The sequence below is a fragment of the Carlito syrichta genome, unplaced genomic scaffold (assembly GCF_000164805.1).
Source record: "Carlito syrichta isolate Samal-C Ts95f unplaced genomic scaffold, Tarsius_syrichta-2.0.1 Scaffold288410, whole genome shotgun sequence".
NCBI classification, from domain to species: domain Eukaryota; kingdom Metazoa; phylum Chordata; class Mammalia; order Primates; family Tarsiidae; genus Carlito; species Carlito syrichta.
This window is the reverse complement of record NW_007232506.1, coordinates 1-14,806: the sequence shown is the minus strand read 5'-3', so window position 1 is coordinate 14,806 and position 14,806 is coordinate 1. Positions and strand designations below refer to the sequence as shown.

Genomic DNA, 14,806 nt, shown 5'->3' with positions numbered 1-14,806 from the left:
ATCCACTCACCTCAGCCTCCCAAAGCACGGGATTACAGGCTGAACCACCGAGCCCGGCTATCATTTTTAATAGTTATAATATTTAGTAAATCTTTAGGGTTGATATGTTCAATAAAATAAATTTTGAAAAGATACTTACTTTGGAGAAATTGTCACAGCATTTTCCATTGGGGAGAGAGAGAAGTCAATGGCATCTCTTCCAACAATTTTAGCATTATACACTAAATTTTTCAAGCTTGAATTTGTCAGTAGAACCTATACAGAAGCAGAGGAGGGTATAAATAACATTATGAATTTTAAAATTATGCGACTATCTGAATATCAACCTCCCATATGACCCCGCAATCTCCCAGCTGGGAATATACCCTGAAGAACTCAAATTACTCTATCAAAAAGATACCTGCACACGTATGTTTATCACAGCAGTGTTCACAATAGCAAGAACCTGGAGCCAACCATGCTGTCCATCAAAAGAGGACTGGATTAAAAAAATGTGGTACATATACATGATGGAATACTATGCAGTCATAAAAAAGAACAAAATCATGAATTTCACAGCAACCTGGATGGAAATGGAGTCTATAATACTGAGTGATCTTTCACAGCAATAAAGATCTGAGTATCACATGTTCTCACTTATAAGTGAACCTTGAACATCTATCATAATACTATAAGAAAAGGATCAACAGTAGTGGGAATCTATGGGGGGGACAGGGAGGGCAAGGGTGGTGGGATTAATGGTAGTCAATATCTCTCTGGGGACAGGCGGACACCCCTTATCAACAAGGGTGCCTGAAGGATGCATATTTGTATACCTAACCCTTAACTGTACCCCACAATCTTAAAATAAAAAATATGTTTAATAAAAAAATTATGCGACTATATAATTTGTATTTGTTTCAGAAAGCTATGCATTTTAATTATAAAATGGCTTTTCCTAAAGCACACTAACTGAAGGAAACTAAACTTTGTATTTAAAGATAATAAATATACATAACTGTGTGTATATAGATATGTACATAATGATATATATACATAACTATATATAGATTATATATAAATTATATATATATACATAACTATATTATAAATTATATATAGTTTAGGTGAAGTGGACAGAGAGAAGGAGCTTTCAACAAAGGAAATGATAGTTACAAAATTATCTGATCATCAGATTTGAAGACCACGATTTGCAACCTGGATTTTATTATTATTGCAAAGAGAAACCATTGGATAATTTAAAACAGATAACTTATATAATTAAATTTACAAAAATGATACTCTGGCAACTCAATACAGGAAGAATTATAAGGAGGATAGGTTTAAAGATATAGCTCCAGGTTGGAAATTATGGTGGTCTGGTCTAGAAGCCTGGTCTAGAAGGTAGTTTAACTAAGGGTTTACTATGTCTTTCTTCCTGGCTTAGAGAGGTGAAGAGTACTAGAGGATGAGTTACTTAATTGCAAAAGAGAGTATTTCTTGAAAAACGTGAGTATATGAGGTGTTTGTGTAGAATAAAATTAAGATTCAAAAAATTAAGATTCAAAAATATATTAGGAAGACAGAGATTTTCTCCTTGATTAAACTCTAGTCAGGATCTTCTGAGCTCTTTTTAAACTAGGCCTCACCTTTGGGCATGCCCTCAAGAGCTTAATTTTATCAAGAAGCCTGTTGGGTCAGTTTATCCAGATTTCCCACCTTTGATATTTAATTACCCTTGATATCTGAGCAAATTCCTTATATCCCCATCATTCCTCAGGTGATGTGTAATCACCCTGGCTTGCCTTCAGCAAGAAGTTTATTATGTTCATTCAGCTCCTTATTCTGATGTTTCCTTTTAGTCATTTCTTATTCACCGAACCCTGTTCTCCTCCTTAGTTACAAATTCCTATTTTCCTTGTTGTATTTTAAGTTAAAGCTTAGATGAACTGCTTAGATCATAAGGAAACTATTCATTCTTCTTATGTCATATATATGACACAAAGGCATTGGATTCACTTGTGGTCAGACTATTTCACCCAACTTTAGGATTTCATGTAGGGGTGAGGAGAGGTAGATAGGAAGAAAAGACAGTTGTCCAAGGGAAGAAAACAACTTCTTAAAGTCTTCGTTTATTTTCTGCAATGTCATTTTTTGACTATTGCTCTTCTATGTAAATTTTGCTTTTAAAAAGAGTTCAATTATTTTTGAATGTCTTAGAAAATCCCTGTATTCTATTTTTCACTGATCACCACTTTTTTTTTAAACCAGTTCCAGCATTCTATGTTTCCATGAATGACTCCTAGCTACAAAAAATACTTTTAAAATTCTATCAGTCATTTCTTAAGATTTTTCTATATTCTGGAATATAGAAATTGATAGGGTTGGTAAGAATGACATTCTATGGCTTAGACATGGTCATGAATGGTCTTGAATCACAGGAGCAAACTATATCAAAGATTCACAGGTAGAAATTTCTAAATCATTGATTTTCTTAAATGAAAGTTAAAATCAAAGCTTTTTGTAGTTTACTTTTTATCTTGCATTTATATTTATTTTTTATTTAAAATCTATATTTGTGAAGAATAAAAGTCTATATAATCTGATATATAATTTTAAGATATGAATATTATTTCTAATAAAAAAATAAAAAAGAAATGTTCCATTTAAATGTGATTTGTAGCCGGGCTCGGTGGCTCAGCCTGTAATCCTGCGCCTTTGGGAGGCTGAGGTGAGTGGATTGCCTGAGCCGCGGGTTCAAGACCTGCTGGGCAGGCGAGACCTCATCTCTACAATAAAATAAAAAAATTAGCCGGGCGTAGTTGCGCGCGCCTGTAATTCCGGCTACTCGGAAGGCTGAGGTGGAAGGATCGCTGGAGCCCAGCAGGTCGAGGCTGCGGTGGCCAGGAGCGGCCACTGCACTCCAGTCTGGGTGACAGAGTGAGACTCCAACTCAAAAAAAAAAAATGTGATTTGTGTTTTAACATCATAATTAAAATTTATGTTTAAACATTAGCTAGTGTAAATATTAACTACTTTTTAAAAATGATGATTAAATTGTATAAAAAATACTAACATGTGGACAAAATTAGAGAACTGGTAATAATAGTTAACTGCAATAAATCACTACTCAATCTAATTTAGACTTCTATCTCCTGTAAGTTTAAGCAAAACCACTTTTAACTCTTTTGAAATTTTATTTTGAAGTAAAAAGTCCTCTCCAATGTAATTACAGCTCAAAGCCAGTTAGTATCAAAAGCACTTTAATATCATTGCAATTAGGAATCATCACAGTCAATACTGTTGAAATATTTTAGAGTTTTGTATCTCTTTCTTAACAAAAAGAAAAGAAATAAAATTAGATTAAAAAGGTCATATCCCAATATTTACTACACAAAATTAGAAAGGGAGGCCTTCCTTTCCTTAAATTGAGCGCTTTATACTTTGAGACAAGAACTTGAGTTTTTCCTAATTTTTAACTAAATTCATACCACCCACTGCTCACACTGTCATGGAGGCGACACAGCTATTTTCTCAAAGAAATCACAACTATAGGCCGGACTCGGTGACTCAGTCTGTAATCCCAGCACTTTGGGAGACCGAGGCGAGTGGATTGCCTGAGCCCGCAGGTTGGAGATTCGCCCGGGCAACTTGGCGAGACCTCGTCTCTACAATAAATAAAAAATTAGCCGGGTGTGGTAGCGCGTGCCTGTAGTTCCCGCTACTTGGAAGGCTGAGGCCGAAGGACTGCTGGAGCCCAGTGGGTTGAGACTGCGGTGGCTGGAAGCGTGCCACTGCCCTCAGTCTGGGCAATGGAGTGGGACTTTGACTCAAAAAAAGAAGGAAAAAAAAAAAAAGAAATTACAACTACAAATCAAGGATCACCAGGGCATGTCTCATCTCTTTTGAAGACCAAATATGGATGTTTTGCATCAAAAACAAAATTATTCCTCCCTACTTAAATAAAAAGAAGAATACATAAAACAGCCTGAGAAAAAGGAATAAATATGCATCTTACCAAAGAGGTAAGTTAACTTTTATGCAGAATATTATTTTATTTTGTATAAAATGGGAAGGAGAGAGTCGTCATTTCATTGCTGGTTATAATTATCACTGAGCAAAAGTTGCCCCTTTCTTCTAGAACTTTAGCATAGAAGAGACAACATTTAATAAGGTTTACTCAATTTTAGTGAAATTATATCTTATAGATACTTGCTGCTAAATTGGGGCTGGGAAATAAATACTAAAAGTCCTCTTAAGTGTTTAACTTCATGTGCATTTTGGCCCCAAAGATATCCTTACCTGTGTCAGCACAGTGTCATGTAGAGTACAATGAAAGGGAACCACCTTCTTTGGGAGGTATGTAGGGAGTCTTTCATACATGTAGACACAAAGCATGAGCATCAGGATTGGATTTGGGTCATAGATGTCAGAGGCCTAGTTTCAAAGAAGATCAATTGAAATTAGAGGATGCATTAGTTAAAGTTCTCCAAAGAGACAGAATCAATAGGATAATAGGATATACATATGAATTTATTAGGGAGAATTGGCTCATACAATCACAAAGGCAAAGCCCCATGATAGGCCTTTTGCAAACTGGAGAATGAGACTAGCCAGGAGCTGCTCCCATGGAAACCAGTAGCATGACTCAGTTAAAGTCTTCAAGCTGACAATGCAGCCCCCAGTCTGAGGTCAAAGGCCTGAGAGCCCCCAGGAAGCTACTGGTACAAGTGTCAAAGTCAAAATGCCAAAGAACCTGTAATCTGATGTCCAAAATTATAAGGGGTAAAAAGTGTTTTGCTCCCATAGGTAGAGAGAGGGGAAGGCAAAGTAAAAAACAAACTGAATGTCTCCTTTTTTCCACCTGCTTTGTTTAGCCATGACTACAGCAGATTGGATGGTGCTTGACCACATTGAGGGTGAATCTTCCTCTCTAGGTCTACTGACTCCTGAGTTTATTTTGGTAGAAACACTTTCACAGACACCCAGAGAGAGTGTTTCGCCAGTCATCTAGGCATCCCTCAATACAATCAAGTTGATGCCCAATATTAACCATCACAGAGGATATATAGATAAAATACATAAAAAGAGGAAAAACATAGTACACCAATTGTTGAATTACTTTAAAATATTTTTAAATGTTTCTGATTGACAATGACACCAAAATGTATATTTTACAGCAAACAGAATATTGCTTTGAATCAAAAGAGCTTGACCTAAGTGTTAAAAGATAAATTGTGTTCTAAGAACATGGACCTTACAGCCTTGACTCAGTGAAAGCTAGTCAGAGCTCAGAAGAATACGATACACTAGAAATAAAGTAATGTGACTAAGACACCATCCTTAATTTAAAGTATCCTGTAATGCAGTAAAAGGAAAACGAAAAGTAGACAAACTACTGAAGTAAAAAATGACAAGAGATTTTCAAGCAAAGGCCCACAGGAGGCTATGGCACATTACATGGGCCTTAAAGAATGCTTAGACTTCAAATATGTTGCATTTGGTGAGAGGAAAAGAGTGCATTCTACTAAAACCATGAAGCACATTAGGGCAAGAATATAGAGAAGCATAGTGTTTTTTCGGGAAAGAAGAAGTAAAATTTGGATTATGCATAAGAAAAGAGGGGTTAAGTAGCAGGAGAAAAGACTAAGAAGTACTGGATCACACTGTAGAGGTCTTGAATGCCAGAGTGAGGAACTTGGTTTCTGAACAAGGAATAACTTGACAAGAACAATTCATGCAGATTAGACAGGGGTTGGCTGGGAAGTATTTTTCCTAGAACAAAGAATAAGTCCGAAGATGTAATTACACTGATAAACGAGATAAATTAGTAATGGTTGTTGGAATAAGTTTGAGATAAAATTCAAAATTACAGAGGAATAATAATGGGGCAATAATAAATATAGTCAGAAGGTAAGTTGAAGCCAAAAAGTAGAGTCAGGAACAGAGGTAAGGAGTCTACCCGGTTATACAGAGAAAAATGCAGATAGTGTGGAGAATTATTCATAGCACAGAGATATGGATTGGTGCAAGGCATGGATTCAAATACATACAAAACACTACTAATACACAAGCAACTCTGTCACTGTCAATATACAGGGAGCTCTCTGCACTTCCAGGAAATAGAAATGAAGATTTGCTATAATGTGACAGCACATACTCAAGCTAGCAACTGAGAATAAACAGAATAAAGAGATCTAATGTGCTATGTGGAACTAATGCCTTTGATTCTGAAATTTGGCAGCAGTTTTTAGAGAATAATGACTACCCTTTTGGTCATCTGCTAATATACACTCCCTCATACCCTCTTATTCTTCTTTGGAAGATGGGAAGATTTGTTCTTTCTTGTTTTGCCAATTGACAGTAAGGCTAACCAATGAAGATGACTGGAGAGGAGATTGACAATAAAAAGTAAGAAATCTGGCCTGTCTTTACTGTAAGTATTACTTCAGGAAAACTTGAAAATACACTAGGACCCCAAAGTTTCTCATTAGTATTTTGTGGTCTTATAATCATCAAGGAAGATATTGTGATTCAATAGATATAGGAAAGTTAAGAAAGGAATACAAAGTTTAATGGCCATATTAACATTTAAAGCCTAAGAAGGTAAATTTCAAAGTGAAGAATATGGTTCTGCTGGGCCCTGTGTGTTGAACCAGCTTATGAAGTGATCCAAAAAGAAAATGGCAGAATATTTTGGGTTCAAGTCCAGGGTTAATCAAAATCTTTTGAACACTGTTTTAGTGTCTATCATATAAAATGTTCTAAGTAGCAACATACGTATTTTTTCAAAACTCATCTTTAAAACAATATATAGTAGAATGAAAATTCAGCAATTTGGTAAGCTAGAAATATGTTCATCTTAATGGGAAATATATTTATGAAGACATTATGCTAAAAAACAAACTTTAAAAACATTCTTATCTTTCTTTATCATACATTTAAAAATAACCTAAAGATATCACCATCTTTCAAACTGGACACCAACTATAACTAGCAGTACCCAATGACATATGTGATCATTCAGGACCACTGTTGATTGACTTCCCAAGAGCCATTCTTCTTTACTAAGAATCTTACTTTTTATGGCTGTTCTCTCTCTCTCTCTCTCTCTCTCTCTCTCTGTATCAACCACTGTTTTACCCACAAGCATAAGATGCAATTCTGGTCAAGGATACAGAATGGGAAATGCACTGTGGGGACATTGGAAAAGACATTTCTGAAAAAATAAGGCACAAGAAAAGGTACCACTCAGCAAGTTCCAAACAGAGCTATATAAAGGTGTTATGTGAGAACTTTAGCAGAAATTCTGGAGTTATTAGTATATAGGCCTAAAATGAAGCCAGTGCACTGAGACTGTCTGGGCAAAAATGAATCTCTGACAACTTTTCTGAAAAACTGAATAACTATCCTCACACTATTGCTTGACTTTATCATATGTAAAATACTCAATTTTGTTTTTTTTAGACCACATTTACTCAATAATTGTTATTTAAAAATGAAAATAGCTGGGCACAGTGGCTTGCCCTGTAATCCCAGCATTTTGGGAGGTGGAGGCGAGAGGATTAACTGAGCTCAGGGGTTCAAGGCCAGCTTGGGCAACATGGCAAGACCTCGTATCCACAATATATCAAAAAAAAAAAAATCAGCCGAGTATGATAGTGCACGTCTGTGGTTGCAGCTACTTGGAAGCCTGAGGTAGAAGGATCACCTGAGCCCAGCAGGTCGAGGCTGCCATGGCCGTGATGTGCCACTGCACTCCAGCCTGGGCGACAGAGTGACACTCTGACATAAAACAAAACAAAACAAACAACAAAAGCTGAACATATTCTAATTGACTGTGAAGGTTAAGTTTAGGTGTCTACTTGACTGGATTGAGAATAAGTGTCAACCAACCTAAATGGCTGATGAAGCGTTGTTTCTGAGTTTGTCTGGGAGGGTGTTTCCAGAGGAGATTGAAGGCGAGTCAGTAAACTTAGACAGAAACACCACCTCAGTGTGGACAGACACCATTCCATTAGTTGGGGCTGAGACACACATTTGGTAGAAAGGGGAGTCTCTCTTTCTGCTTTCTTTCCCTTCTGGAATGAGACACCTTTTTCTTCTGCCATTGGACATCAGACTTTAGGGTCTTCAGTTTTTGGACTCTGGGACTTGCACCAGTATCTCTATGGGACTCTGGGACTTTTGTCTTTGACTAGGTGCTGCACCATCAGCTTCCCTGGTTCTGGGACTTCCAAACTGAGCGACTTTATCAGTCACTCTGGTTTGCAAATGGCCAGTTGAGGGACTTCCCTGACTCTGTGATCCCATGAGCCAATTCCCCCAAACAAATCTTCTCTCATATATTCAATTGATTCTATCTTCCTGGACAATGTGAATACAGTAACAAAACCAAAACTCAAAATGACGTTTTTCGGGTCAAAATTAGATTATCTATTGTCCCTTAGCTCCCATCACTACTCATTGAATTATGTGTAGTACAAGCTGAGTAAACATTTTTATACTTATTTTTATATCCATATTTGCATGAGGAAATAGAACTTGTATTCTATCCTGAAGCCAAACAAATCCCACAATATTTTTGCTTTAAATAAAAACCATTTCTCCAAAAGGCTGTAACATTAGCACAGCAATTTATCCAGCTAATTTTCCAGTTGCAATGAAGGACAATAATAAAGAAAAAATTTAAACATTAATAAATAAGCCCAGTGTTAAATTTCACAGGATTAATTAAGTGGACCAGTGCAAGCCTCAGGATTAATTCATTATAGATAAGTTAATTTGAGGGCGTATTTTTTTTTTTTTTTTTTTGAGTTGGAGTCTCACTCTGTCGCCCAGACTGGAGTGCAGTGGCCGCTCCCGGCCACCGCAGCCTCGACCTGCTGGGCTCCGCGATCCTTCCATCTCAGCCTTCCGAGTAGCTGGAATTACAGGCGCGCGCTACCACGCCCAGCTGATTTTTTTATTTTTTTGTAGAGATGAGGTCTCGCTGCCCAGGCGGGTCTCGAACCCGCGGGCTCAGGCAATCCACTCACCTCAGCCTCCCAAAGGCGCAGGATTACAGGCTGAGCCACCGAGCCCGGCTTGAGGGTGTATTTTAAAATCTGCCATTTAATGTGGCTAGTAAATCTGGGCTGATAAAAAGGACATTAGATCTGGCTAATGAAGTTAAATTGCCTGCTAAGTTAATTGTCAATTTCTCCAAATTTGGTTGTTTAACTTAAATCCAGGGCAACTTTTCTATATGTTAATCTGTAGATAATTAATTTTTAAAGTATTTTTTTTACTACACTTCATTTTTTGCATACATCTCTATTGTCAATTAAATGAGCAGAATTTCATTTATCTTTTAACAGGCAAATATGGTATATTTATAATTCAATGCACTTATGTATTAAGTCAGAGATCATGTATTATATCATTTCATTACCCTAAAAGTAACAAAAAAGGGTCATAAAATAATAAGCATACAATATATTTTTTATTACTGCTATCAAGGACTTGATGTGAAAGGCCAAGTTCAATTATAACTTGGAAGTCAACATATAATTAAAATGTATATTGCCACTGTGATCCCTACACAAATACTTATTTAAAAAACAAAGTGAAAATTGTTATTTTTGCTATTAAATTAGAAGATGATAGTACATCTATATCTGAATAACTCAGCTCCTTTAGTTTATTTTTAAATCTCGGATAATTATAATAATGCACTCAAACTTTATTTTTGTAGTTTCAGACACCTGGACTAGAAGTACTTATTATGCACAGTTGAATGTACATAATTATAAAAACTTCAAAATATCCAGTAGATTTGTGTGGCCTCACATTTCAATTTTCAATACATTAGCAATATTCCATGAAAAGTCTTTTTCTAATTCAAATTTTAAAATTATGAACAAGCAGTGTTTAAAGGAGCAAGCTAACAGAATAAACTTATAAAATGTTTATAGAATATGTGATATAAAGGCACCCACCTGTATGTCCATGTTAAAGCCAATTTCAAGAAGAGCATTTACAATTATCAGGCCATTATGCAAGTACTGTTCAGGGCTTTTTGGTCGTGTGTACATATTTATAAAATGAGACTCAATCTGGGAAAAACAACAATTAAACCTCTTGGTAATGGAATAAAAATTGCTGCCTTTTAAGTATTCTTTAGGATTCAGCAAAGAGTCATTTAAATATTAACATCTGTCAGTAATAGATTATTGCAATCAAATGTAAGAATAAACAAAAAGGCAGTGCTAGCCATTCTCATTCAAGTGTTTGATTTAAAATGAAGACATTTAAAATAATTCATTTACCAGAAAATATACTACAAGATTTTAACCACTAAGTTTTTTCAAATAATAGAAGACCATCGTGCATAAAAATGATTCTTACCAAAAACGGGCAATAGGCTCCCAACTGTGTTGCAAAAACAAGGCCATCTAAAAGGTCTTTGTCAAAATTTACTATCCACTTCTCAGAGGGGATGCCATCTGTTTCAAAAAACGGGAGAGTAAATATAACACAAGTTTTACTTTATTAGAAGATATCTTATGGAAATTTGAGCAATATTCAAATAAAAATTTGCCTCTGGAAGACATAAAGCACATTACTTTGGAAATAAAAACAAATTTTAAGCGTCAGATGATTAACACTATAATAGTTATCTGTAAGGCTTTATAGGCAACTGCAAATTATCTCTTTTATTTCTATATAAACTGCTTTGAAAAACGCACTACCATGTATTAATGGAAGAGAAATTCAACATTTCAAAATTACTCAGTCTGTTGATTTCTGTGAGGTTCAAATGTTTGATCAATGATCATCAAAATGGGTAAGGAGTCTGAAAACACATGTGGTTATTTGTAACTCTAGACTATTAGTGCCAGTTTCCTTGTTTGTTGCAGAAATTCATCTACATGGGGGGCAAGTACTCAGAAGGGGTTGGAGATTTATGACTTAAAGAAACCAAAACTGACCTAATAAAGACAATGCAAGATGGAGGAGTAATACAAGGAATTCTCAATTACAGACATTATTACTATGCCAAGACTCGAACAAAAAGTAAAGTATCTGGATATTAAGTAAATACTTGAAATACTGGCCTATACTGGGTGGAGGGTGATTTAAACAGTAGAAATAATTACTATGTTGAATGTGACATTTCCTTTTTTAACGTTTCCAAAAGAGCTTACATTCCTTATGGTGTGAGATAAATTCTTATCTGATAGCAAGGGTGAAAATGGTGATACTCATAAATCCTCTCAAATCCCTTGATTCCCATGTTCAGTGAAGAAGAAACCATAAACTTGCTATGCCCATGGCATATATATTAACCTCACAAACCAGGATTGCTTTACACCGGGAACTGGAAGATTTAGTATTTTCTGGAGCAAATGTCCTGGATACTGTGCAGAAAGTGCCCAGTACTTTTTTTTTTTAATCTAAGTTGCTACAGTATGGAATGTTTTTATAGGATTTCTATAGCATAGTATCACAAAATTAGATCACTAAGGATTTTCAAGTAAGCTTTAGAAAACAACACTCCACACAATATTTTTCAGACTATATTTTCCTGATAGAAACTTACAAATAACATTTTTCCTGATATAAGATTCAACAAAATTCAACAAACACAACAAAATTATTTTAAATATACATTGCTAGATGGCTTAATAATAACCTAAATGTGTTTCTCCTTTTTTTCCAGTTTTGAGGTATAATTGACAAATAAAAATTGTATGTGCTTAATGCATCTTTTTTTGATATAAATATACCTTGTGTAATGATTCCCATGATCAAGCTTTAACATATTCATCACTTCACATAGTTACTACTGTGTGTGTGTATGCGCGTTGAAAACTCTTAGGCTTAGCTTTTCAAAGTGTACATTTTTTAATGTATATTTGCCACTCATGGCTTTCAATACAAACAAGTTTCACTTTTATAGTCAATATTTATTTACGTATGAACTGGAAGCAATGATAACTTTTCATCTGAAAAAGGCAATTTACTAGCCTTTTACACTGATAGAGTATCAGTTAGCAGTGAATCTAGACTTTAGCCATAAAATACAACATTCTCCTCTTGTACAGACATTAAAGAAGGGATGGAAATTCCCTTGAAGAAGTTTCACATCGTAGGAAAGATAACATCCCTAACAGGAAACAACTAATGAAAAAAACCCCTAACTGGAGGCCAATAAATAGATAGCAATATAGCTAAAATTAAGTTTTATTCTGTAACTTCCAGCTCCACCAACTGTAATCCAGGACCACAGATTTTATTATGAACTACCCCTCTCTGTCATGAATGGTGAAAAATCTGGCTCTTGTTACCTACAATATGTTTACTTTTTTGTTCAATGCTAGTATACATATAACATGCTTTCATAACCCTGTGAAAAACTAGAGTACAGTATACATGTACCGTTTTTTTATCATTAGTCTTACAGTATGCAGTCATAACATTACTTTCAATTAATTCAGTCAGTTCCTTTCTTCTTCATCACCATCAGTGAGGTTGTCAAATATTTGTAGTTTAGGCAGATTTCTTTGCCACAGTTTGCATTCTATCCTGGATTACTTTCATATCTTGGTTGATTTTTTAAAAAATTATATTCACTAACATTCACTCTTTGTAGTATACATTTATAGGAATTTGAGAGATATTTTCATGTATCATATATCCACCACCATATTTTCATACAGAAAAGTTTAATCACTCCTAAAATTCTGATGTGCTGCACCTTTGTAGTCAACCCCTATCCTCATCTGTCTGTCCCTGGCAAGCAGTGATGTGTTTTTCATTCCTATAATTTTGTCTTTGCCAAAATCCCATAAAAATGGAATCCTACAGTATCAATATGTGGTCTTGTGAGTCTGGCTTCTTTTACTTAGTGAAGTGCATTTCAGATGCATCCATGCTGTTGCATGAATCAAAATGTTTTTATTTTTTCATTGTTGGATAGTATTGTATTTTAAGGACATATAACAAGAGTGTGCATTCATTCACTAACTGAGAACTTTTTTTTCAACTTAAGAGCAATTAAAAAATTTGCTAAAAAGTTTGCTAATGAAAGACATATTGTAACTGTAAATTCTAAGGTTTTGCAGGGTAAATAGCTAGAAAGGGTATTGCTGGACCATATAATAATTGCATCGAGCAACTTGTATATACTTATTTCTCATCTTTTTTTGATGAAGCATATTTTTAGATCTTTAGATTGTTTTGTTGAGTTTAGAGAATTTAGAGGGTTGTTTATGTGTTCTGCATGGAAGAAATTTGTGAGATATGTGATTCAAAATATTATCTTCCAGCCTGTAACTTGTCTTTTCATTATCTTATCATTTTTTTTTTACAAAACAGAATTTTTAATATGGTAAAGTCCAATATATATTGTGATTTTATTTTAAGGATCATGCACTGGTCTCACAGCTAACAATTCTGCTTAACCTAAGGTTACACTCATATTATCCTCTATTTTCTTCTAAAATTTTAGAAGGTTTGTAGTTTTATATTTTTATACTTAGTTCTGTCATTTACTTTGAGGGAATTTTAATTTGAGCTGTGAAATACAGGTCAAGGTTCAATTTTTTTTTTTTTGCATATGCACTTCCAATTGTTCAAGTGCTAGTTTTTGAAAATACTATCCTTCCTTAATTGAGTTGCTTTTGTAATTTATAAAAAATAAAAGTTAGTTGATCATATTTGTGTAGATCTATTTTTTTGCTTCTCCATCCTATTCCTTTGATTTATAGATCTATCCTTTGGATAATACAACACAGTTCCATTTATTGTAATTTCTAATATGTTTCTGCTTTAAAAATTTGTTTTGGCTATTTTAGTGACAATGTCCTTATATATGAATTCTAGAGTCAACTTACTGGTATCTACAAGAAGATATGATGGGATTTTCAATGAGGTTGCAGTGAATTTGTAGGTCAATTTGTAGGTCAATTTGATATCCTAACAATATTTAGCATTCTAACACCATGTGCACATTCTATTTCTTTCTTCATTTTATTTTATTTCTTTCATCAGTGTTTTGTAGTTTTCAGCACATATATCTTGCATATATGTTGTAAGGTTTATACTTAAGTATTTCATTCTATGGTGCTATGTTAAGTGGTACAATTTTATTTCAAATTCCAACTGTTTACTGCCATATATAGAAATAGAATTTATTTTTATGTGCTGATTACATATTCTCTGACCTTAATAAACTCATATACTATTTCTGGGAGCTTTTTGTGGATTCTTTGGGATATTTAAACTTTTTTAGTCATGTTGAATTCCATCCCCTTTCTCAGGGGTAAAGGTGGTTATTTATTTATTTATTTATTTAAGTTGGAGTCTCACTCTGTCGCCCAGACTGGAGTGCAGTGGCCGCTCCCGGCCACCGCAGCCTCGACCTGCTGGGCTCCGGCGATCCTTCTGCCTCAGCCTTCCGAGTAGCCAGAATTACGGGCATGCACTACCACGCCTGACTGATGTTTTGATTTATTGTAGAGATGAGGTCTCGCTGCCCAGGCGGGTCGTGAACCCTCGGGCTCAGGCAATCCACTCACCTCAGCCTCCCAAAGGCGTGGGATTACAGGCTGAGTCACCGAGCCCGGCTGTTATTTATTTTTTAAGTTTTTTCTTTTTCTTTTTTTGCAGCTGCAATGAATTTTAACCAAGGCCCTTATGAGTGACAGTATGTGCTGTGCTTCCCATAGCTTAACAAATCTGTTGTATAGGATACTGCTATGGTTTGAAGATGTCCTTTAAAATTTATGTTGGAATTGAATAGCCTTTTGAATGGTATTAAGAGGTGGGGCCTTTAAGAGGT

General features: G+C 35.1%; 1 protein-coding gene across 1 annotated transcript in view; it reads right to left on the bottom strand.

The window, feature by feature from the left end:
• LOC103255770 (cilia- and flagella-associated protein 47) overlaps window positions 1-10,466 on the bottom strand; it is a gene marked incomplete at its 5' end in the record, with an annotated part of 291,791 nt that extends 281,325 nt beyond the window's left edge. Inside the window, 4 exons of the mRNA XM_021710301.1 lie at window positions 140-255; window positions 4,282-4,416; window positions 9,960-10,076; window positions 10,369-10,466. Of these exons, the coding sequence (XP_021565976.1) occupies window positions 140-255; window positions 4,282-4,416; window positions 9,960-10,076; window positions 10,369-10,466 (466 nt within the window). The remainder of the gene's footprint in view (window positions 1-139; window positions 256-4,281; window positions 4,417-9,959; window positions 10,077-10,368) is intronic.
• Between the last annotated feature and the right edge of the window lie 4,340 nt (window positions 10,467-14,806).